Raw genomic sequence first — 25271 nt, 5'->3', positions numbered from 1 at the left:
TTATTTCTGGATGATGAGACTGCATGATTGTTTTCTGACTTTTGAACTTTTCTAAAATGAATGTATACTAATTGTGGTAGAATACAGAAAAAATAATGTATTAAAATAATGTCAAAGGACGATTTCTCAGATTTAGCCCTATTTTCCAATTCCCTCTGCTCCCTCTGCCTCCGCTCCGTGCTGTACTGTCGTTGCTGCACACCCGCAGCTTTCTGGGGGCCTCCCATGACTCAGCCTGCCCAAATGATAAGTCCATACAACTACCAACCCCCACAGACCGTGCTTATTTATGCCTCCTACATCCTGTTCTATATGGTCCCCTCATCCGTCCTGCCCGTGCAATGCCCACCAGCTTTTCTTCGTTTATTCAAATTAAAAGACTACCCCTGAAGACCCTCCTCTGTTCTCTCAGAGGTACCCTCTTCCTCACAACCCTGCCAAGAGAGCTTTCCTGGCCGGGCAGCCCCACTGGTCCTCTCTTCACCACACATGAGAACAGGCGAACACTACATGTAAACACAGAGGCACAGTGCCTTACAAAACGCCCACGGCCCCTCCCAGCACACTGCGGATTCTAAATTGGAGCAGGAGTCCTGCTCGCAGAGCACACTCGGGGGTGGAGGGGGTGGAATCCTGCCAAGAACACTTAGCCCGGCTGAGAGCAGAGACCAAGCAATGCAGAGGCTTTCCCTCCACTCGGAATCTGACTAACAGTGCATCATGCAGTCTGTTCTAAACAGATTCTAGAGACCTAACATATTTACTCTCTAGAGGCCTAACGCATTTACTATCTTGTCCTTCATAGGAAAGGTCTGCCGACTTCTGGTTTTAGAGCATAAAACAAATTCTTGTCCAATCAAACAGAGGCATCAATGCAAAACCCCAGCCCTCAGATGGCACAGATGTTTCCCCAGCCCTTGCCCCAACCAAAACATCCTACTGACATCCTAGGGCATAGCCACATAGACACCTGCTTCAACCTCCTTCTCCAGTCATATGTCGTCTCTATGCAACATCACCTAATTTCGCCTGGTGTAGGATATTCTCCCATCTGCACGTTGAAATCCCCATTTGCACCTCCTTCCTTTCAGCCTTCCAGTTTCCTCACTGGTGAGAATCCACAGCTTTCATTTGTCTTCCTCTTGGTGGACAGTTCTCCACCAAGATCAGTACACACTGTCGGGCAGTATCTTTTCTGTACCCGCTTCTCCCTAGATTGTGAGCTCTCTGAGGGCAGGGGTCCTGTCACCTTGGACTCCCTTCATCTTGATGAATAAAAACTTTTCAAGAGAAGTCAAATATAGAATCACTGTGTGAACAGTTTTTCCCCTCTGATAATCTGTCTTCAAACTTAAAATGTTCAACCTAATTTGCCAGAAGACAGACCTACAAACATACACAGATGGAGGTGGAAGTGGGGACAGTGAGGACTAAGCAGAGACCTTAGCAAGGAGTTGACAGAAAAGGTGGGGGACACCCTAAACAGAGGGGCCGTGGGCAATAAAGGTGAGGAGAAGTGCACTGTATCTGGGGATGTTTGTGGAGTGGAGACCACAGCCCTATCAGGCCAAATGTGCAACAGATTTATCTCAGTGGTAAGAGACAACCCCGGTGGAGTTTGGGCAGAATAGGAACTGGTCAGATAGATCTGCAGTTCAGAAGATCACACTTTTGTGCGCCAGTGTGCAGGACAGACAAGAGAAGTCAGTCTGTAGGTGCAGCAGTGGTGCCGGAGGGGGCGGGGAGGGGGGGCTTCTGCAAGAGGCAGAATAGGCAGGGCTTGGCCACTGGAAGGGAGTGGCAAAAGTGTAAAGTGCCTCCAAAGTTGATCTTCAAATGGCTTTGGCCATACTGAGATGTCAGACCCTGAACTCTAGAACAAACTGCATTAGACACCGTTAGTTATGAAATATTCAGGTCCCCAATGGAGAGAGAGCCACTCTGAATTTCATATGACGTTCAATGCTATTAAAGACCTGGATGAGTAATGAACACACTTCAACATTCTTTTTGTCATTAAAAAAGAAGGCATCTTTGATATTTCTCAAACAGTGACACTGCAGCTGAAAATAACTATGCTAGGGAGAAAGTATTTCTAGGGCTGTCAGTTTTTCTAAGGCATTGTCCAACATCTCTTAGACTACAGTTTCTCAAAGTGGACCATGGACTACCTGCACTGGGATCACATGAGGTGTTTATAGAAACTGAAGGTTTTGACCATAAACTACCTAGTCAATCCAACCAGTTAAGAGCAGTTAAAGATAAGCTATGGTGTATTTCAAACACTATATATAGAATCTCAAAATGTAAAATACATTCACTCATATTTTATCATTATACATTTTAAGTTCAAATTTATGATATCTATCTTCATGGTTGTTAAAGTTTAAAAATAATAAACACAAAATTCAGGTGAATGTTTGCAGAGCCTTAGAAACAGACTTGGGAACAAAATGTGAAAACCACAGGTTTTAATTACTTCATTTATACCCACCGAGAAGCCAAAACTGCAAATGCAACCAGGGACCAGCCAGCAATTAATGTCCAGCAACTACCTAACGGGGAGGGACTGTCACATTACAGGTCAATATCTACTGCATTAGAAGATGCCTGGCCAACAGCCTTTCTTTTCACTGCTCCCAGGCTCCCCTAACAAACCTAACAAGTCTGCCACTTCCTGGAATATACACCCAACACCCACCTCCGCCCGTAGGAACTGAGCTCCTAACTGATGTTCACGCTGCAGCTTGCCTTTCTCTGCTGCCTCAGGGATGGCTCTGGAATTAATATCCTGTTTTACTTGTTGCTTATATCTTCACCCAAACATTTTTTTTCTTTCTTGTTCTTAATGCTCCTCTTCCCCCATCCAATCCCAGGAGGGACCCACATGATAACAGTACCGAGACCTGCCATAAATGCCCCTCCAACCTGGCTGCACGTCTGGCAAGGGGAAGCCGGGGCAGCACAGCCAGCCTGGAGCCTGGCACGGAGAAACAAATACTCTCCAGGGAAAAAACAAAGTCTCTGTACAGAAATGTTTGAGCAGCAGTAGCACTCAGTCTACTTGACCGATACCTTAGCACCACTGTACTAAAGTTCATAACCATGGACACCAACACATTCCAACAATGATAAACCCAGACCCAGCCATACCTACAGTTCAAATCAGAGACTTTGCTCTTTACGCCAGGTGGTTTCCTTAATTGCTTAAGCCTAAAATCCTTCTCAAGTCATCTCAGGAGGGAAGAAAGGACTATGCATTAACTTTTTCTGGTAAGCATTTTATTAATAATAATGTAATCAAATACATTTGTGAAGCATATTAGCATTCATATAACCCTTGCGGTTATTTCACTTATTCCTTACAGAAACACTAACACAAATGCTATCATTTACAAATAAGGAAATGGATCAGAAAAGTTAAATGGCCAAGGGTCACAGAACCTGTCAGTGGCAGAAAAAGGGCCTTAAATCAAGCGTTTTGTTTAATACATTCCAGCAGGCTATTCTTAAAACTATAAACAAAACCTAAACAAAAGCTGGTATTACTATTTTCTTGCTATTGACTAAGAATCTTGAACAAAACATATTAAAAAGTGTCAACAGAGGCCAAAGATTTCAACCGACCAGTTGTTCCTGCTGGCGCACAGCCATGCTACATGGAAGATGACAGACAAGCGGAGGCTCTGTCCCTGTTGACATCAGCTGCCCATAGGGCATTCAGTATGCAGCCAGGGTGGTGATCCCTGCTTTTTAACTTTTCCTGCCCTCATCCCTTCCAACTTTCTCCTGGGGTCAGGTAAGTGGTGAGGGTGTGGCTCCAAGGTTGTGGAGGCTGCAGTTACACAGAAAGGCAGGTAACAGCAGCAGCCCCCGCAACGTGGAGGTAGGTGAGTAAGACCACGGCAAGGAGAGGGACCATCACAGTTGCCAGACTGTGATTCCCTCCAAATGAACACAGGGCACTGAACTGCCAAGGACTTCACACTCCTTCGTGCTTAGGACGTATCACTTGAGCTGTGTATCTCTGGAAATTACTCAAGAAATAGGAAGTTCTTCGCTGTCGAACAAAATTGTTTTTGGTCTGCGCTTTGTGCGTGTGTGAGCACGTGTGTGTGTGTGTGTGTGTGTGTGTGTGTGTGTTTAAGTTAATCCCAGGGAAGTATGTAGATATGATTTGTGACTGATGCTGATTCATATGTAACATGAATCAAATTACTATGCAAACTAAACTTGACCCCACTTATTGAGCACCTATTATGTAAAAAGCACTTTACCAATGCTATGGCTTTAAAGGCATATAGGCTGCAGGAAATGACATTTTCATGGACACTGAAATTCACTAGCACTAGAAAAGAAAACAGAGGCTATCACCTGTATTAAAGCATTTCTTCATTATTTGGGAGAAGTCTTTCACGGCCCTCCTATTAAAACAAAGACTTGGATCTCAGTGCAGGCCTAACCTAAAAATGCTTCTTTCTGCAACTTCTAAGAATATGGTAACTTTCCTTAAAAAGCCTGTCTTTTTCCTTAAAGTTGAATAATCCATTCCTGATCGCAAAACACCCACTCTTTCTACTCCTTTGGGCCACTGCAGTTGTTTCTCAGCTGTCTAAGCCAAGTGTCTCCTTGAACGATTATTTTGTCTGCCCATCCTGTGTGCAGCTACCCTCCTCCAGCTTCCGGGAAAACAGCTGTCCACGCACTCACTCCACCATCCCACACTCTGCCACCAGGCTTACCTACAGGAGGCAGCTCGGGACAACCAGCAAAGTTTAAATTCCCCAGGACTGAATGTAAAGGACACGGTCTCTTAGGGGCTTAAAACGGTAACAGCCGTGTACTGCCTCTCAGGAGTCTGTACATTGACTGGGCAGCCTGTGGCCTTAGTGCTGTGGTCAGATGGTGTCGGGCTGAAATGTCCAAGGCTTCATTTGCCTGTCTGGCACTTTGGAGGGGGTGGCTAGAAAGCTGGATCTGCTCTCTATGAGGCTAACTTGAAATTCTTTACATGGCAGGTGGATCCTAAAAACACACGCTCCGAAAGGCAGAAAGCGGAAGCTGGAGCCCTTAAAGGCTAAATATAGAACTAGCCCCGCATCAGTGCTGAGGCATTCGCAGGCCAGCCCAGACTCAAGGGGAGGGAAAATACAATCTCTCTCTTGATGGGGAGGGAGAGAAACCTCTGCCACCTTCACTCGGCCACAGTCTTCCCATGTTTACTCTAAGAAGGGTATGTCGGCATGAACGCTATGGTCTTAGGGCCAGACCTGAAAGCTGCACTGCAGCCATGCAGCCGCCGCTTTGGACTAAAGTGAAGCACCTTGCAAGTTGGAGCACCCTGAATGGATAAGGCTTTGTCCAACTTGTTATGCGATCACAAAGCCTTATCTACAACACCCAGATGTCAACAACCATACAGTGTGTGCATCCTGGACACAATTAGTCGTGCCCAGAAAATGAACAAGAACCCAATAAAAACAGCTTCAACTTCTCTGCCGTTTTGAAAGTAAAGATGAAGTCTAAAGACATGTCTAGAAATCTCTGTGCCTCACTCACGTTCCCGCCTGAGCTTAGGCAAAATACAAGGACAAGAATACAAAATACAAGAATTTTGAGACAAAAACAAAAAGTGGCTTCCAATCATTTTTGAGAGGAAGGTGCCCTTTTGAAATCTCAAAGGTGATATTAGATACTCATTTTTGTGTGTTTTTTCATAGAAATTGAGATGATTTATACTTTTTAAGATAACTACTTTATTTTCCCAGGTTCCAAAGACAATGAGTTAATTCAAGTTGTTTACGCCCTCCATGTCAGTTACAATTAGACACGGGGACGTACTCTATGATGTGAATGATCTAGGAAACGCTGAACATTTTTTAAGTCATCATGGACACTAACCCCTTCACTCACTATGCTCTAGTCTAGCCCAATGGTTCTCAATCTTCTGGCCCTTTAAATACAGTTCCTCATGTTGTGATCCAACCATAAAATTATTTTTGTTGCTACTTCATAACTGTAATGTTGCTACTGTTATGAATCGTAATGTAAATATCTGATATGCAGGATGGTCTTAGGTGACCCCTGTGAAAGGGTTGTTCGACCGCCAAAGGGGTCGTGATCCACAGGTTGAGAACCGCTGCCTAGCCCCATTGTTTTAGCTCCTCCAACATACCTAACCCTCTTCTTCACAATGCAGACCTCTGTGCGTGCAGTTCCTTTTGCCTAAACTGCCTTCCACCCACACTGCTCCCACAGTTCCCTGCTCATGCATTAGGCCTCCACTGACAGTCAGCTCTTATGAGAGGCTCATCCTGATCATGCTTCTTCAAGCAGTCCTCCCTATTACTTTCGTTGTCTCAGCTTCCTGTTTACTTCCTTTGACATACTAATGAAAATATGTATGCATTAGTATCTTAAAATATTATTTTTTTTACTATTCACAATAAATACAAAAGCTGCAACACTGCCTTTTAAGAGCAGTAATATGTATATGTATGTGTTAGTATCTTAAAATAGTATCTTTTTACTATTCATAACTGCAAAGCTGGAATATAAGCTTCCTAAGAGCAATGACCATGTCTCTCTTATTTAATACTTGCATCTCTAGAACAGAATCTGGAATGTAAAAGGAATCAGAAAGGTCACTTGTCCTTTACTGACTTCATGCTTATAAAGGTGGCAACAACATAACCTCTCTGGATTTAATTTATTCTTTTTCATTAAATGAGGGGAGGCTGAATTAAATGATATTAATTTCTGGCCAGTTTTACCACTGAACTTAAGTTTATTTCACAGCTCTTACCTACTGACTGGGGCTTAGGAATAAATATTTCTTTCTATCTACTAAATAACCAGTAAAGATTTTTTTCCAGTCTCTAATCACTAATGAATTTAATGTTGTAAAATCATCATGCAAATAAAACTAAGTCTGGAAAGAAAAACTATCTATGATCTATATAATAAAAACCTAATATGCCAAGTATCCGGTCGTCCATTCAACCAATCCAAGTGTAATATGCTAATGATATGCTAAGGCCACTCAACCGCTCGCTGTGAAGTGTACTGACCACCAGGGGGCAGACAGTCGACCGGTCGATCAGTCGCTATGACATGCACTGACCACCAGGGGGCAGACACTCCGACCGGTAGGTTAGCTTGCTGCTGGGGTCTGGCAGATCCGGACTGAGCTAGACAGGCCTTACATGCCCTGGAGCCCTCTTGCGGTCCCTCCCTAGCTGGCCAACCTCCTGTGTCCCTCCCTGACACTGATCGTGCACCAGTGGGGCCCCTCGGCCTGGCCTGCACCCTCTCACAATCCGGGACACCTTGGGGATGTTGAAGAGCCCGTTTCGGCCAGATCCCGCAGGCCAGGCCGAGGGACCCCACTGGACCTCTAATCTTATATAATGTTTTAAGTATCTTAAAAGTGTATAAGAAAAGTCCAATATGTGAAAAATATCAGAAGTAATGAACTTTTTATATTTTCACGAGTTTGGAATCTATCTCCTAAACCAAAGGGTGATGTCCAATCCACAACAAACTGTAGTCTAGGTTTGAAGCTGTAATTTGCTGACAATCTCATTTCAAGCACATCTAAAATTAGCAACTAATTCTTTACACACACTTTATTAATAGACGCCTGAAATTCAGAGATTAGAGAGAAGCACATTCAGTGAAGGGAGAAAATACACAGAGAAAAACAAAGAGGCATCATTTCAATGTAATTATTACCAAACAAACATGATCATCAATGAGGGAAACTACTCGCTCAAGTCCTGCATTTTCATATCCACTCAATAAGCAAAATACAGGATTCGTATGTGCAATCACATCACTGTTGATAAAAAGACTGGCCTATAATCAACCGTACATCTTGGTTTATAATTTGGTTTTCATACTTTACAGGGAACTAACAGGTAACTTTTAAATTATGAAACTCTGTTTGAGTTTAATGAAAATTAGAAAGAAATTCTTCAGAAATACATTCAGGGAAAGAAAGAAAGATAATTCAAAAAGTCACCTTGATTTGGCCTTTAATGAGGAGAACAAAAGACCAAAGCCTATACAATCCTCTTAACTTAAAGTCCTAAAAATAGAAGTTGCAGACACCTGGTAGCCTAGTGAATCATAAAATCTTTTTTAAGAATACTTTTTATTGATTCACAACCCCCTCCCCCTCCCCATGGTTCTTCCATGCAGTTACAGTAGAAAATTCATTAACCCTCAAAGGATAAGGACAAAACCCAGAGGGCAATAAAGAATTAAGATGAACTGAAAATGTTTGACGATATAAATTCAGCTGATAGGTTGGCTGTGTATCCAACTCCTAAACATCTGTGAAGAATTTACATCTTCTCCTTCAGAGGGAACAATAATAAAAACAGCTAGCATTTATTAAATACTAATGTGTGCCAGGAACTATGCTAAACAGCTGGCGTATATTATCCCATTAATTCTTTAACTTAAACCTTATAATAATCTATCTGATTCCAGACACGCTTCCAGAGGACAAAGAATGCATAAGAAACAAAGGGATATGGGGGAGAAAGACAAGACAGACCATAAGTACTTTATTCAAAAAGACCCAAACTCTCACTCTCAGCCCATTTATTCTCACTTTATAAACAATCCTCACAAGTTTACACAAACACCTTCTAAATCCTTGTCAGATCAGAAGTAGCTGATTAGAAGCGGGTGGTGGGCTACTATACTGAGAACCACAGTAGGTGGTCATTGATTAGCAAGAGAAAAGAGAAATAAAAAATAAGCAGCAAATGCCTCAAAGATCATGGGCGTTCTGAGAACTTTAATGATGAAGAAAAGTCTATTATATAACTTATTTGTCCCTGATAGGATCATTAGTAAGTACTTTCTTACACAAAGTACTTATACAATGACTCATGGCTATGAAGGTAACAGTGAGTCAAAAAAATATTGTTGGGATATGCTTTTAGAAAGGCATGAAAGAGCCACAGAGGAGTGTGAACTACCCTTGGGTAGTTTGCAAGACTCCAGATGGCTATAATAGGCATACCACAGAGACAGGGCGGGTTTGGTTCCAGACCATCACAATAAAGTGAGTTGTCATGATTTTACTTGTGGAGGGTCTTGCCTTCCATTCATTAAAAACAAACAAAAAACCACAACACCTGTGAGGCATAAGCACAGTGAAGCACAACAAAAGAAGGGAGCCCTGTAGTTTACTCCCCTGGGCTAGGTTAGCAGAAACAGGGGTTTGGGCATCAGGCCACCTGATATCCAAGTTCTGTACCCCTTCCTGTGTGCCCTTGAACAAGCCACTGTGTCTCCTATTTCAAAAATGAGACACTGGCTCGGAACCTTTCCAGTCCTCTGCATTTTTAATATTTTGCTTTTAATACTCTAAGAAAGAAACCAACTATTACCAAGTCATGAAAAATCTGACAACTGGTCAATACTTTCAAGCAGCAGTTTTCAAAAGCCACAAAAATGCACTCAGTTAATATTTCCAGAAGGAAGATGCTTTAGTTAGCTGGAGAAAAAATGGTATTTGCACATAAGATATAACAGGATAGACCGGCTTGCCAGTCAAGAATTGAAATCCCACTTTCACGTACTACTTGCAGCAGGAAACCGAGGAGAAAATTATTTCTTTCATTTCTAGGCTATTTTGGGAGATAAGCTTTTTTCCATACACATTGCAAATATTCAATTGGAACACTGTATCGCTCTTAATGCATAGGTATTGTGCAGACTTACTGACATGGTAACCTATTCTGTGGACTATTGGGCCTCAAAAGGATCCCCAACTTTCAGCAAAAGCCATGGCATAAACAAACAAAATGTATATTTTTGGGTGATAAAGAAAGAACGTGGAGAATAAGTGCACTAAATCAGTATTTATAGCAAAGTTTATTAACCAAATCAAGATTTAGGTTGTCATTTGCATTAACTTCTTAAACTAGCTGTCAGGCAGAATCCCCTGGGTACCACCTGGGTACCATGTTTTCCCTACCCCCACAATCAATACATGCATTCCTGGCCATGGGTTCCTTTACTGAGCTGGAAAATCAGAATCAGTGAAATTCTTTTTATCCAAGCTGAGTTATCCTTGGCAGATTCTATTCCATTAAAAGTTAACCTAGTAATAGGCAAAAATAGCAATAAATTAAAATAAAGTAAAGAAATCTGATGACCAGTGGCGTGCACTGGGCAGGAGGTTACTACTACTTAATTCTTTTTGCTGTACTGAACCATTTAAACCCCATTCTGAATGCAGGATGAAAAATAAAAAAGAGGCATTCAATGGGCTTGGAAACACCTTCATGAGCCTGGGACAATTTTCTGCGAGTTGTAAAGCAATGACTTATGAATAAACCTTAGACCTCCTTTCTATAGATAATTACTGTTTAACCCTACCCAGAGCTTCAACACAACCTACCCTCCTGGTTCCCTGCCCTCCTTTGCCTCTCTATCTCTTCCCCAACTTCAGCCAACTCTTCCTGCATCTGTTTTGCTTGGCCACACACCCCAGCATTCCAACAGATGCCACCTGGCCACTGAGGGAAGATTGCAACATATTAGGCAAAAGAAGAAACCTGCTCAAAAGGAAAAGCCATCTGCAGTGAGGTTCATGTGAGCGGTGATCACTCAGCCTGCAGGCCTGGACTCCGTAAGGGAGGTGGCTCTGAACCACTTTGTGCCCTACCCTGCCAGTGACCCTTTCATGGTTAAGATTTCCATTCCCAGGAGCGCTCCCTCGAATGGAAATTTCGCTCCCCCAAACCCAGACCCTCTGCACAAGCCTTAGTTAGTCAGTTCAAAGAAACAAGGATGAACTGGCTGTGGCCATGTTACAATGCCTACAGGACTTCAGTGCAAAAGCAGGACTAGAATTTAACCCAACAATATAAGGGACATTTTCAGGAGCTGAGACAAAGGAGCACCTATTTCCTTAGCAGAGACCTAAAAATTCTCTCACCATCTCAGGTCTTCTCCATGAACTGAGACTGCCCATCAAAGAAACATGATGAACCAGGGGGAAAACATGGCCTCAGAAACTGGGAAAATCAGATGCAGAAACCGCTGCTCCTGACAACTCTTTTGAAGGGCCTGCCTCCCTCTAGGGGTGAGGCTTGCAGGATAAATGAGCTATTTTAAAAGCTGTGTATCTGCTTTGTAGCCCACACATTATTCATCAATGGACAATATGCCCTATAATAAATGCAATCTGCAAATCAGAAGCAGACTCCCCGGTGCAAAAACGGCAAAAATAAATCCACCCACGTCCTGGCATGACACAGGCAGCAGAAAGCATCTGAAAGAACACTCGCTTAAGGAGAAAAAAGCTTCTCATTTTCTAGGTACTGCAATGTGAAAATAACAGTCTAAGCACTAAGGTTAGACTAACTCCTGAGAAAAGTCGATGACTGTCCCTCGTATTTGGAAGAATAATTATGTGGAGGAGGACAGCAGCACATACCTGAGTCCGGGCTCTGCCACCTCTAAGGTGGCGTGCACTACTCCAATGGCCTCCCTACCCTTACCTTGCAGTCCCAGTATAGGAGCCAGTGAAGTTCATGAAGTTGCAAATGGAATCACATCACTCTTCTGCACACACCCCTCATGTGGCCCTCCAAGATCTGCCCATCCTCACAACTGTTCTATCTTCCAAATCTATGCATCTCATCCCTGGGCACCTATCTCAGTCATGTTCACCTCCATGCTGTTCTTCCCATGCTCCAGGCACACTTGAACCTCAGGGCCTTTGCACTGGCTCTTCCTTCTATCTGGAACAATTCGCTCCCAGCTGACTGCATGGCATGGCTTGTTCATTACAACCATCTCAGGGAGACCTTTCTTGGCTTCTCCATGTACAGCCTCAACTGGCAACACTCCTACCCACCTTCCCTGCTATGCTCCATGGCTCTCATTGTCATCTAACACTGCATTTTCACTTATTTATTTTGATCCTCTGTCTCCCTGCTACCAGAATGTAAGCTGCATCAGGACAGAGGATTTTTGTTTTTGCTTACTGCTATATTCCCAGAACTTAGAATGGTGTCTAGCAAGCAATAAGTACTTAATGAATTCAGATAATAAATGTTTATCATCTCATCCACTAGCAACATCACAAATGATTTTAATCAGTCTCCAGGAAGCCCAACTGGGAATTCCACCCATTTGTTCCAGCAGCAAAAGAGTTCCAGTTATGAAAACTAGGGAGGTTTTAGAAAAGTATAAATAAATTATGAGTCAGAGACACATAACCGTCTCCTTCACTCCATTATCAGTTTTCTACAAAATACCCCAAAGGCCCTGGAATGGAGGTCACCCACACCTGGGCACCTCAACATTCTTGGGTTAGATCAGAAGCTCGCTGAGAGCAGTAAACCATTAAACCCTCATCTGACATCAATACCTGTCTTTCATTTGTGTGTGATGCCTCTTTTCTCAATAAAAAGGATCAGCTCCATGGGAATAGATAGTTCCTATATCCCCCAAACTCCAGGCATCCGTCACAAGTTCAACATCTGTGTGTAAGGTAAAATATCTCTACCAAGAAATAGTATACCACTTGTTCAAGGCACCCCTCGCCCCAGACTGAAGTCTCAGTTCCTTGGGAACTGTCTCAGTTCTACTTTAACTCTTAAGGTACCTCTTAAAGTGATATTACCTCTTTTCTTAAGATAACAGGTCTTTATTTAAAGTGCAATAAGATTTTAGGCTACTTGGTTTTAAGAAATAAGGACAATTTCCTATAAATTATAAATGAAGTTCCAAGTCAAATGGAAATCTAAACTCATGGGATTAACACCTAACAATTAGAATAAAAACATTTTAAAGTGCTTAACTATGTGAACTTCGGGAAGCATATTTTTGTGAGACTATAGTTTTCATAAGCAAGAAAATAATGATATTCAAAACTCAATTCATCTATGTATTGGCTGAAAAGAAAATGTCAAGTTCTAAATTCTGGGTGACAAATACTGAAGGAAAGATTAAGGGAGCATTTCTTGTCCAAAAGATCTAACGGCTTACATGTGGATATAACTGCACATTGCCAAATTATTTTAACAGTAGCCAGTAATCTTAAAGGAACTTCTTTCCATCTACCTGCTCTTTGTAATGGTATGGAGAGTAAACCTACCTGAAAAGCAGAAAATAAAAACCTGTTTTTAAAGGTTTCTGCTTAGAAGTATAACTTCTTCTGGGTTAACTCTAATATTTCAAAACAAGAATTTTAGTAGCTATAATTTATTGTTTTTAAATTCTTAAATGGATGAAAATCATTCTAAAGTCATACCTATGGATACTACCACCAGCAATTGGAATATACTATTTTCAACCACAACTTCTCCCAACTTTATGCATGTATAGTCCTAAACCATTTTCATAATGTAAAAGGTACAAAGTGGTGCAACTTGTCTTTATTGTTAATCCCTTTTTGTGATTCACCTCCGTACATCTACTTCCCAGGGCAGAGGTCCAAGAATCGGGAGATTGGGGAACCTCAGCATTTTCTTGTGTTTATGCAAACTTTTGTAACATAGACACGAATCTGTTAGTAAAAATATGTGAGTAGACTTAAAGACACTGAAAAAATATACTGATGAGAAAAATCATATTAATCACGGAGGAAAACATTTGTTGTTTCCTTGAGTTAATTTTTTTCATGGTTCATAAATTTAATATGTTTACATGGCTAAATCTGTCCATCTTTTATTTGTTTTTCTTTTTCTCATTCCAGGGTCAGGAATATATCATCCTTCACAGATCTGATACTCATTTTTTATTGTTGTTGTTTTTACTGCTTCGTTTACTGAAACATTTTCTATGAAATTATTTAAATAGTCTATATTTAGATAGATTTGATAAATCTTGAACTTACTTTAATGCTTGGTTTAGGTTTTAGATCCAACCAATACTATGCATTTTATTTAAATACTGTATCCACATAAACGTGAATATGCTTAATTTGAATGGTTGGAATGTGGGTTATTTTCCTTATTTGATTTGTTGTTAAATGCAAAAGTGTATGTAAGTATATATGACTAATATAACATTTCCCATATCAGAATGCAGAGCAAGGATTTTCTGATATAATGCCATTTCAAATAGAAAGACATGCAAAGAAATGCTTAGCTATTTATTTCTTTAGCTCTTGTTCAGGATAAAGCCTCCACTGCATATATAAACACCTAACAGAGCCAACCCCTGTAAAGCAAGCTTACTCGTCTGTGTTTGAGTTATGGCCCTCCAGAATGATATTACAATGAAGGTGACAGGCATCTGTTTAATCCCGCCACCACCACTCAATGGCAGGAATTTTCCTGGTATCTCTTTGTCCTTGGTCTGGCATGGGCAGGTGTTCACAGACCAGCTCTGTAAAAGGCAGGTAAGGAAGAAATTCATTCAACTCCCCATGCGATGGAAAGAGAGGAATTATTCATGCCAATAACCACATCCCAAAACTCTTCAACAACATTTCACATTAAAAGAAATTTGTTGAAACTTACTAATCATGATCAAGGAAATTCCTGGGCAAATATAGCAACCACATCACTGGCAAGTCACTACTCCCTTCAGTCTTCCAAACAAGGTCCCTCCCACTGACCCACTGAGACAAATCCTGGCCATCTTTCCAGATGCGGTTCCAATCTTCCCCTCCATGACATCACTCCTGTCCACCATGACCCACAGTGCCCCATCCCATGTGTAAGCAATCTGTCACCCGCTGCCTGGGTTGGGTATCAGCACTTTCATAATGCCCGCTATCATGAGTTAATGCTTCCACTGGGCATGCCTCATCTCAGCTGTCCTGTCTGCTGAACCAGAAGTTCTCCAGATAAGTCTTCCCAACCTTTGATGTTTCAAACGTCAAGAAGTATAGTGCTTTACATGCAGTATTATTCAAAAATATTATTTCACACGTGTGAGAGAAAACGAATATTTTCTGTAATTGCAAAAATAATGCTCAGTTTCCTCATCTTTAAACGGAAAGGAATTGGCCTATATTAACTGCAATTGAAACTCAAAGCTCTACACATTTATAAATATAAAAGTTAAACATGACTCCTGCACACATTAGCTAGAGAAGAAAGAAGACCAGCCTGCAGAAGGGGCATCTCTTGCTAATACAATTTTAGCCAAAGGTGCAGGCAGGCCCGTGGGCACACTATGCTTTGTTCTTTGCCATACCATCTGGCCACCCTAATGACTCATGCTAATGAGTACAATATAGCATCAGGATTTTTTTTTAAAGCACGGTTTCTCCTACAATAAGAGGTTAAGTCAACCTAAATATTAAAACTACATTAAAATGTTTAAATTCTATTACAACTTAGTATCTCTTTTTTTTATTCAAGTGGAAAAGCATGATCAATAAGTACATATGGGACAGATACTGAGCTGAAGGCAACGATAGCACAAAAGCACCCCAGAGTCATACTGTTAGCATGCACGTTCAACTCAGGCTAACTTCTTCAGGAAATTACCGGGAGTGGTTAGCTCTGACCTCCTGCCCTGAAACACTCCTTGCTTTGAAAAGGTACTATGTGTTTTGGTTGGGGCTTAATCACACATTTCAATACTTCTGCTCCAGCTCAACTTTTCTTGTTCAACTCAATTTTTAAAATCTGGACCAAAGCAGCTTTTTTCCCTCCTTTGAGAGTTAACTATCTAGTCATATATTTTAAAAGAATGTAAAAAAAAAGATTCTCAAGAAGTATGGTTTATTATTAAGCTATAAAAAGTCTCCCAAGAAAATGAAGAGTTATGATATATGTGGGCCACAGGAAAAGAACTGAAAATCTATCCAACTATTTGTATCATCAAATACTTAATACGCCTAGTAAGGTCCCTACCCCATCTCAGCCCCCCACTCCCAAAAGAGGTAAACAGCATAATGAGAGATTATAGGTTGAACGTTATTGGGGAGCTAAAAGCCCCTTGACTCTCCCTGAACTATAAAAACTAAGTCACAAAGGAAGGCTGTGTGAATTCCGAGGACCTGTGAGAGGCCAATTTCCTAGGGGTAACTCTAATCTCTCCCTCCCTGGAGGAACTTCCTCACTTTGTGCTTACTCAGTAGTATATGGCACAACACTTAATATACACAGGATGGTTTCAAAGAATAGGCAGTCAGGGCAGGCCCTTAAAGGAACTGACGAAGTATTTGATCACTAAGTGTAGCAACAACAGTCAAACTAGAGAAAAGAGGGCCCTTTCCAACTCAATTTATGATCATTTCATTTCATTTCATTTCATTTCATGACCTTTCCCTTCACATGAAGCACTTTATTCAAAAGTGTAAGAACGGTCCATGGTTCTAAAATGACCAGGGTATAATAAGCAGGCTTCTTGAAATTCAATCTACGCCATCCTCCATCCTGAAAGCTCAGCTTCCTGTGAAAACGTGGTGATGCCTGGAGACCACCAACGTGTCTCTTCAGGACAGCACGAATCAGGAGCGCCATCCAAGATTTACTGAGGCCCACTCATGTCAGAGCACCTGTCTCACTTATTATTTTTTTATATTCCTTTGTATCCTGGATCACCCAAGTAAGCCACAGTGGAATGATAAACAAGAGATTAAAGAGGAAACTCCACTGAGGTCATTATACATCCTTATGCTTACTGAGTCAGGATTATTTCTAAAAGGCCCAGGAAAAATAATCACAGACCTCTTACAATACGAAATATCTTAGCAAATATTTTCAACATTCTATCCCTTTAGACATTTTAAATCTTTAAACTGGAGCTGGGTGTACACTGCAGGTGGACTGTCTAGTCCAGGGGTGGGCAAACTTTTTGACTCGAGGGCCACAATGGGTTCTTAAACTGGACCGGAGGGCCAGAACAAAAGCATGGATGGAGTGTTTGTGTGAACTAATATAAATTCAAAGTAAACATCATTACATAAAAGGGTACGGTCTTTTTTTTTTTTTTAGTTTTATTCATTTCAAACGGGCCGGATCCGGCCCGTGGGCCGTAGTTTGCCCACGGCTGGTCTAGTCGGTCTCTCTAATGCAGGACATGGAATATTATGCTGCCTGGTGTGAATGAAGGGGCCTGAATGATCGCAGACAGGATACTAAACCTCTGAAGAATCGCTAGCCAATTCTGGATTGGTTTCCCAAGCCTCTTCTGGCATTTACAGTGGAAACTTCAATATTGTATTTGTGCATTAAGATCCAGTTTCAACACCATCCATGAATTTCCTGATTTTCCCTCATTATTGCAAATGTCTTGGAAGTATCATTAAGAGTTTTAAAAAGTTCAATGTATTTAGGACAGTAATCTATCTCAGCAGTAATAATATGCAGTTAATTATTTTTAATTTAAAAATCTGCTTGGTTATTTCAAGTTACACAAATAGATTACCACTTAGATTAGCCTCAATTAGCTTTAAACCATGAATTCTACAAAGAAACCCAATATTTATTAAATTCTAACATGGACTAAACTTCCTCTGGTTTTGTGAACTTTCATGTACAGATAACAATTTTTGTATTAACACGTATTACAAAATTATAGATTTATTTCAATGCTTAGGAACTCTGCCTCTGGGCTTAGTCAAGTGAAGCGGCTGCGGCATTTATGAAAATCCTCTAAAAGGCAGTATCTAATAAGGGCTCTTCCCAAATTCTGCCCTCATTCGTAAATCATACAGGGAGGAAATTTTATACAGGTAACATTAGATTGATGAAACCTCAGCCTATAAGAAGTAAAAGTAAACTTAATCACTGGAAACATTATAGCAAATTACATGGTAAAATTATAGCATGTCAGATACACCACCGGAAGTAAACGTTTCAGTTTCAAAACTCAATACAGCAAATACAAGTGAAGATCCTTTTCTACAATGCATAGCTCATGAATTAATTCGAGTTTTGGGGGGGAGGTTGCGTCATCACAGAGCAGTGTTAGGGCTCTGTGGTGCTGATTATCCAACAGACAAATACTCAGTACCAATGAGACGACATTGGACATCACGTCTAGTTATTAAAGCAAACATTTCCAGATAGGCCTCAAATTCATGTTGCTCTGTGTCTAATGCCATGCTGATAAAAAATTGGTTGTTCACAATTAACCTCATTATCTTCCTCGGAGAAAGATTTATATATTACAGATATTTGGTTAAGAAGGAAAAAACCAACATGAAGACCAATCAGGTACGTCCACATACACTACACACTTAAATCTCACTGTAAACCTATGAGATGGACATTTCTATGCTAATTTTTCAGTTATGAGGCAGTATACTCAGAGAGGGCACCTAACTACCCCAGGACACGTCAGTCAACTGCCAAACCGGCTCTGCGGATCTCCAAAGACGCTTCCTTCTCTCCATTAGGCTGCAAGGCACCAGGTGGAGTTACCACTTCCAAAATTTTCAACAAAAATGTCCCATCACAGGAAGCATTAAACTACTTTTTTGGGGGGAGGGGGGATTACACGAGCTTTTTAATTGTGCAAAGATATAGTGTTAAAATTCCCATTATACATAAAGTGATATGACAGTATCTTACCTAATAACAGACAAACATGTAAATTAACCGTCCCTCCGCTATGCTCACCAGACAATCAGGAGAGTATGCAAATTAACCCAACAAAGATGGCGGTTAATTTGCATACGTAGGGGCGAAGCTAAGACTGAAGGCTCCATCCGGAGCGAAGGCCTGGGTCCCGGGTGCCGGAGGAAAACCGGTGCCGGCAACCAGGGGAAGGGAAGGCATATTGCACGAATCTCTTCGTGCAACAGGCCTCTAGTATTAGTTATAACTAATGACAATATCACATACCTTCACCTGGAACAGGAAAGGGGCTACTTTACAAGGTTGTTGGGAAGGCTGAGTGAGAGGATGCTTCTGCAATGGATAATTATATAGACTAATGAAGTAAATGAAGGCACTTTTCAAATGCTGACTGCTACAGAAACCTGAGCTCTCACTATAAGTCCTGTGTCTGGGTGTGAAAACACACATCAGTGTTAACTCTGTGCACTGCCTACATGTTTCAGTACATCCCTGAAAATAGTTATAAAATTTTGTTACATAATATTGGGGCATTCTCATATATGACCACAGCAAGAGAAAGTACTACTATATGGAAGGGGGAAAAACTTTACAGAATCCAATCAGAAACTGACTCAGTAAAAGGAGTACTAGCTTTTTTCTTATCCATTACAATGTTGTGTTTTTCAGTAAAAGGTGGTTTAGATGTATATTCATAGAATTATTTTTTTAGGGTAAAAGAGAGATACCAATACCGTCAAAATTCTTCTGCATAGTAAAATCACCCTTTTCTAAGAGAGTCAAACTAAAATTCCTCCCAAATAAAAACAGTTTGGCATATTCCTTTGTGTTCAGTAAAATGAATTTTTAATCATAAAAGATACTACACTACTTCTATGAGGTGTATGTGCATTGAGGGGGCACAGGGAAAAGCACAGAGGAAGTAAAGGAGGAACACTCCCTTCCCCTATTAATAGACGTGGTGGATGTTAGAATGCGTCTTTGCCTTCCATGGGCTCTCCTCCCTCTGTTTACATTACGAACTCTGTGTCAGCAAGAAACTGAGAGTCTGAAACTTTCCAAGTACCTAGTGTAACGTTCATACACAGTGAGCCTTAAACACTTATTACAATAATGAGATTCATACTGGCTCCCAAAGCTCGTAAAATGCAGAGCTTCACAAGTTATTATGCATGAAACTGTGTTGAAGGGGGCATAAATGCTGGTAAACAGTGATTCAACTTCCTTGGAATAACTCTAATGTAGTCAAGAAGCTCATAATGAGACCAAATAACTCAAAAACCTCTTTCAGAAAATAACTGACTACTAATAATGCCACAAACTGAATGAAAGTTCGCAGGCTTCTTCATTACTGTAACCGATGACTGTAAGAACCAATTCTATTTTACTGGGAGTGTCGGACCGAGTGGAAAATCTGTCGGCAACAGGGGTTTGTTCCCATGTATTTTTTTTCTAGGAATCTAGCTGGTTAACATTTTTTGGAGTCATGTTGCATTTTAGATTTTTTCATGACAGAATGTTTGGAGGCACAAACTGAGAAAAGCACTCAAAAAGTTAACCTTGGAAAAAGGTCTAAGGCATAGATTATGAAATGCGAGTACTTTCGTCAAAGAAGTCCTGAGTGATTTTCCCAAACAAGATTTCTGACATCATTCAAAAACCAGACTGCAATAGAGTTTAGTTAATTTTTCATGTAAACTAATCATGGAATGCCCTTCTGGCCAAAGCAGCAGATATTTGAAACATCAAAAAAGCTTTCTGGCAGCCAGACCATAGACGCCCCAGTGAATGTTTTCCCTCAAGATAAATAAGGCCATGGCAGCTGCTGCCTCCACTTCACACCCCTGCCCGTATGAAACACGTACAAAGTGTTGAATGGAGCAGGCAGTTTCATTATGAGAGGAGGTTTGTTTTTGCTTCTTAAAGGAAAACGTTTTGGCTTAAAAGAAAACCAGCTTTGTACCAACCATTTACAAAGGTATGTATGTGTACAAAAATACACCTTGAAAATGAAAACTACCATGTGCTGGACAGAATGTATTCTCCAGAAAGAGCTCTTGATTCTAGAACGTAAATTCCCAAATGTGAAGAAATTCGTTTTCCACTATAATAGTCCTCCCAAGCAAGTTGCGACAGCCCTTCTATGTAAGGTATACATAATTTTTACTATTTTCTATTTACTATTTTCTAATTACATTAGAAACTTCAAGGCAAATGAGACTTTAATTATATAAATCCATTTCTCCTTGATATCTAACTGCAAAAATAATTTTAAGACTTTGGTAATATAATTGAACAGTTATCAAAACTTTAGAAAATGTATTTTGCTTGTCAATTTTCCTGTGTTTGGAACTGTGCTGCCCAACAAAGCCTCTCCCTGCCATGATGGGTGAAGGTTAAAGTCTATTCTAATATCAAAATTCTATTGACATCTGAACCACTGTATAAAAATGGTATCGGTCCAGACCAAGAAAAAGCACTTCAACATTGCCTAATAAAGGGGTTAGAGATAATAAAAGGGCTATATGGAAGAGATAAGAAGAAACAGTTACATAATACCAAGAAAAAGATAATATTTGTATTTAGCATCTGATAACCTTTTCAAAGTGGTGAATACCAATGATAGAGCAGTGATAAAGTTCACTTGAATGGCCAAAAATATTTCTCAACTTAAAGCATAAAAGATGATTCCATTCTACAGTAATACTCAGCCATCCACTTTAAAAAGTCACAATTCACAGTAGAAACTCACACAGAAAGTCCTCCAGATATTTCATAATCATATCTTCAAACCAGTAATCACATGAAATTCAAGGGGAAAATTCCAATTCAAAATATAAGGAGTTTGTTCTCTTAAAAAAACATGTAACAGCTAAACTAATTATTACTAGTAAAAGAAAGTTCACCGATAAAACTTTTCATCCTATTATAAACTATGAAAGCTGCAGAGTCATCATTTGCCTAGTGGGGTTAGCAGCTGTTTTTCTGTACTCCATTTCACTGAAAAGGAGCAAGCAAGAACATAAGAGCAATAAAGGCCAAAATCTGTTCTAGAGCATCTGTTCCCACAGCTGGAGACAGAACACTTACTATTCTATGTACAGCATCCCAGCTTAGACACTAGAGCAGGCAGTGTTAAGTTGCAGGCCATGCAATCTGACCATTAACCAGTCCCCAGTCAGTTTCACTTAGCTGAGACCCAACAGCCCATCTGGTTCAAAATGCATTTCTTACTGTCCCCCTCTTGTTCAGTATTCATGGGACCCAAATAAAGAGGATAAATGCTAATAACTAGTGCCAACCCTCTACTGCAAAAATGCCATCAGGAAGAATTTGCTCACATTTTACATACACTTTAGTTTTGGGTGATATTCTCTTGCCTGTATTAGAACTACTGTAAAAGAGAAGTGCTGTCAGGCTATATTTGCAGGCAGCTTTTAAATGCACTTCCAACATCAACGTGTTGGGGCCTGGCAGATTAAAGTAATAAATTTTTAAATGCTTTTATGCATAAGGGGAAATGGGGGGGGTGGATTTTCAAAACTGAGTTGTTGGAGGTTGAAGACATAAAGAAAAGATATTTTTTGAAATGCTAACAAGTTTCATGGACCTCTACCAAACACCGGAGCACAAATCAGCTCCCACAAGTCGGCCCAACTTCAGTTACACTGCCCCAAGCTGGGAAACTCCCGGAGGGAATAGGATGAAGTTTATTTTAATTGCGCTGCGGAGTAAGCTTTCTGGGCTTGAATTAGTCCTTTACGTCCCTCACATGGAAACACAAGCTAACTTACCGGTGCTCCAGCCAAGGTGGAGCCAGAGCTGGTGTCTGTACTCTCCTTGGGATCCTCATGAGATTCCTCGGGTCCGCGAGTCACAAGAATTCTGAAATGCTGCTGCCCTGCATTTTGGTCTTGCCTGATCTTAAACGTGCAGCCCTGACCCTGTGGCGTCCTTTCCACGGAATTCGTCCTGTGGACTTCGGGAGCCATCCTGCGGCCCCGAGGCGGCGTCTCCGGGTGTCCCAAGTGGCCCCGATCTTCCATGGAGCTGTTGTGCTCTGCTCGGGGCTGTGTGGGGTACGAGGTGCTCCTCTCAAGCCGGATACGGGGGTACCGCACCAACCTGTCCCCCTTCGTGCCCGTGAACCCAAAGTTGAAGTCACCACCCATACCAGGTGCGCCTGGAGGCGGCTGCTGCAGCTGGAAGACAAAGCACCGCTTCCCAGAACTTCCAGAAGCATCTGGTACGTGCTGCAGGGACCAGCGCCTGGGCTCCGGAGTTGAAGAGCCGCACAGTCCATCGGCCCCGAAGGGCTGCGTCAGCCTCACCTGGCGCATGTCGGCGCTGGAGGCTCGGTGCTGGATCCGGAGCCCGCCACCCTTGGGTCCCCGAGGCTCGCCCTCCTCACGGCCATCCGCAGGGACAGGACTCCGTGCTAGGTGGCCACACATGCCGTTCACTTGGGGGCCTACACCCCTGGTGGCCCTGGGTGGAGAGTTCTCCGGGGTCTGGGACTTGGGGGGCTCCGTACAGCGGCCCAGAGACACCGACCCTGCGTCGCAGTCTAGACCCTCGGGTGGCCCGCACGTGTCCGGGGCCCCGTCGGCCGCTTTGCGCTGCAGCGAGATCTGCATGGACGAGCTGCGCGTGGGCCGCGCGTCCATGGGGCTCAGGAGCTGCGGGATGAACATGGACGTGCTGCGCTTGAGCGCGCCCACCGCTTCCTGCAGGCCTCCGTCCTCCGCGCGGTGGGCGCAGGGGTGAGGGCCGCTCCTCCGCGGCAGGGTGTGGAATGTCATGAAAAAGTCGTCTTCTCTCTCCTGGTCGAGGATCTCTGATTCAGGGGCTGTGTTGCTGCGACTGGAGCCAAAATGAAACCGAAGCCGATGGGCCATGGTGCCCAGGGGGGCAGGGAGGGAGAGGACGAGCGGCCGCAACACGCCCGGCACTGCCAGAAGTCAAAAACCGAAGACACAAACTCCAAGAAAAAGCGTCCCACCTGCCAAACCTTTAGCACTGCGGCACCAAGAGCGACAGATAGCAGAAATAACCCAAGTGGCAAGCAGCATTCCAGGCATGATTGGATAAGAGCAAAAAGCTCTCATCCACACTGTGACAGAGGGTAGGATGGCCAGAACCACATGACCGCCGTCTCCCCCTCCAATGCCAGCCTGTGGACTTAGTGGAGTTTTCTCCCTCTCGCTCTCTCTCTTTTTTTTAAACAGCAAGAGCCTGAAACACCACCTTCCCAGCTGCTGCTTTTTTCCATCAGACAGGAGTGGCCCCAGCAGGGAGCTCTCACAGCTGACTGGGGCAGCAGACACACTCCGAGCCACGCGGCTATAAATCTACCCGCATCACACTCACAGGACAGTTCTTTCCGAACGCAGCAGGCACTGGGCGCTCTAACCACGCGAGACCTGGCACTGAAAACACCAGCACACACGGCACTTCCCCACCTCCCCGCAGGACCGAATGACGAACAGCAAAAATGCCTTGGCTCTAGGAAAACCCTTTCACAAGCCTCGGAGGTTATGTTCCTGTTATTTATGATATCACCACACTACCCGCATGGAATGCAAAGTAATAAAAGGTACTATAAATACAGTTACACACCCCACAGAATTAGTGTCCCTTTAATGCTAAATAATTAGACCGTGATCTACAAGTCACAAAATAGCTAAGGGCAAGGGGCACAAATATTCACACTGCCAGTTAGTGGTCTGCCTCCTGTTACTATAACCCTTTTCAGTTAGAAGGGAGGGTGTGTGTGTGTGTGTGTGTGTGTGTGTGTGTGTGTGTAACTCTCACATGATATGCTGTCAGAGAGGGAGAAAAGGGACCCAGCTGGAGAAAACATTTCTCTCATATGCCAGATAAGGGGAAAAAACAATTACCCGCCCCCCTCAACAAAAGGAAGGAAAATTGAAGAAGGGAGAACATGTGCTTTTCATAGTAAGTTAACTTAAATACCATACAGAAAAAAAGCTGCCCAGAGCCAACTTTTCCAGTGAGAAGTCAGCAATATTAACATGGTTGGGATGCTAGCATGGAATCTTGCTATTTCTGCAAAGGGCCAAAAAGGAGCTAAAAAAGAAAACTAAAGGTCCACATTAAAAAAACTGTCATCAGATTTGTAAACTTGGATATATTCTGGGTGTTTTAAATGAACTATTTTCCATGATCCAGAAACATTGGTTATTTAACAAAGAGGTTTATTTAGGAAGGAGTATAAAAAAAATAGGAGGGGAAAATACCAAGCTGCAAAGAGTGAAACAAAGTTTATTTTAAAATCCGCAAAGCATGACTTTGTCAACAGCTCTGGAGATGAGGGTATGAGGGATTAAACCTGTGTTTACATACATGCAAACCTGTTTTCTAAAGGCATGTGTTTTAAACGCTAGAAATGATCTCTATGAGAGAAATGGAAGCTAGTTTGTTTAGTGCTAAAACTGCCAAGTTCTGCCCTAGCTGGTTTGGCTCAGTGGCTAGAGCGTCAGCCTGTGGACTGAAGGGTCCTGGGTTCGATTCCGGTCAAGGGCACATGGTTGTGGGCTTGATTCCCCAGTGTGGGGCATGTGGGAGGAAGCCAGTCGATGATTCTTTCTCATCACTGGTGTTTCTCTCTCTCCCTCTCCCTTCCTCTCTGAAATCAATAAAAATCTAAAACAAACAATCAATCATAAAAAAAAACTGCCAAGTACCACCATAGTCATGTATTCTCTTAGCTAGATTAATGGCCAAAGA

General features: G+C 42.1%; 1 protein-coding gene across 20 annotated transcripts in view; it reads right to left on the bottom strand.

Annotated features, from left to right (window-relative positions):
• NEDD4L (neural precursor cell expressed, developmentally down-regulated 4-like, E3 ubiquitin protein ligase) overlaps nucleotides 1-25271 on the bottom strand; it is a 293622-nt gene that overhangs the window by 88783 nt on the left and 179568 nt on the right. For 2 of the 20 annotated variants that reach the window (XR_002828877.1, XM_023752635.1), the window contains exon 1: nucleotides 22316-23811. The exons of 6 other annotated variants lie outside the window; for them this stretch is intronic. Coding sequence is in view for 9 of the 14 variants with exons in the window: in XM_023752635.1 (XP_023608403.1) it covers nucleotides 22316-23419 (1104 nt within the window). In the remaining 5 variants the exon portion in view is untranslated. Of the gene's footprint in view, nucleotides 1-22315; nucleotides 23816-25271 lie in introns of those variants that run through there. 12 more of the 20 variants (XM_023752633.1, XM_023752634.1, XR_002828874.1 and 9 more) reach the window with 11 other exon arrangements.

The sequence above is a fragment of the Myotis lucifugus genome, unplaced genomic scaffold (genome assembly GCF_000147115.1).
Source record: "Myotis lucifugus unplaced genomic scaffold, Myoluc2.0 scaffold_36, whole genome shotgun sequence".
In the NCBI taxonomy this organism is placed as follows: Eukaryota; Metazoa; Chordata; class Mammalia; order Chiroptera; family Vespertilionidae; genus Myotis; species Myotis lucifugus.
This window is presented reverse-complemented; position numbering and strand designations above follow the sequence as displayed.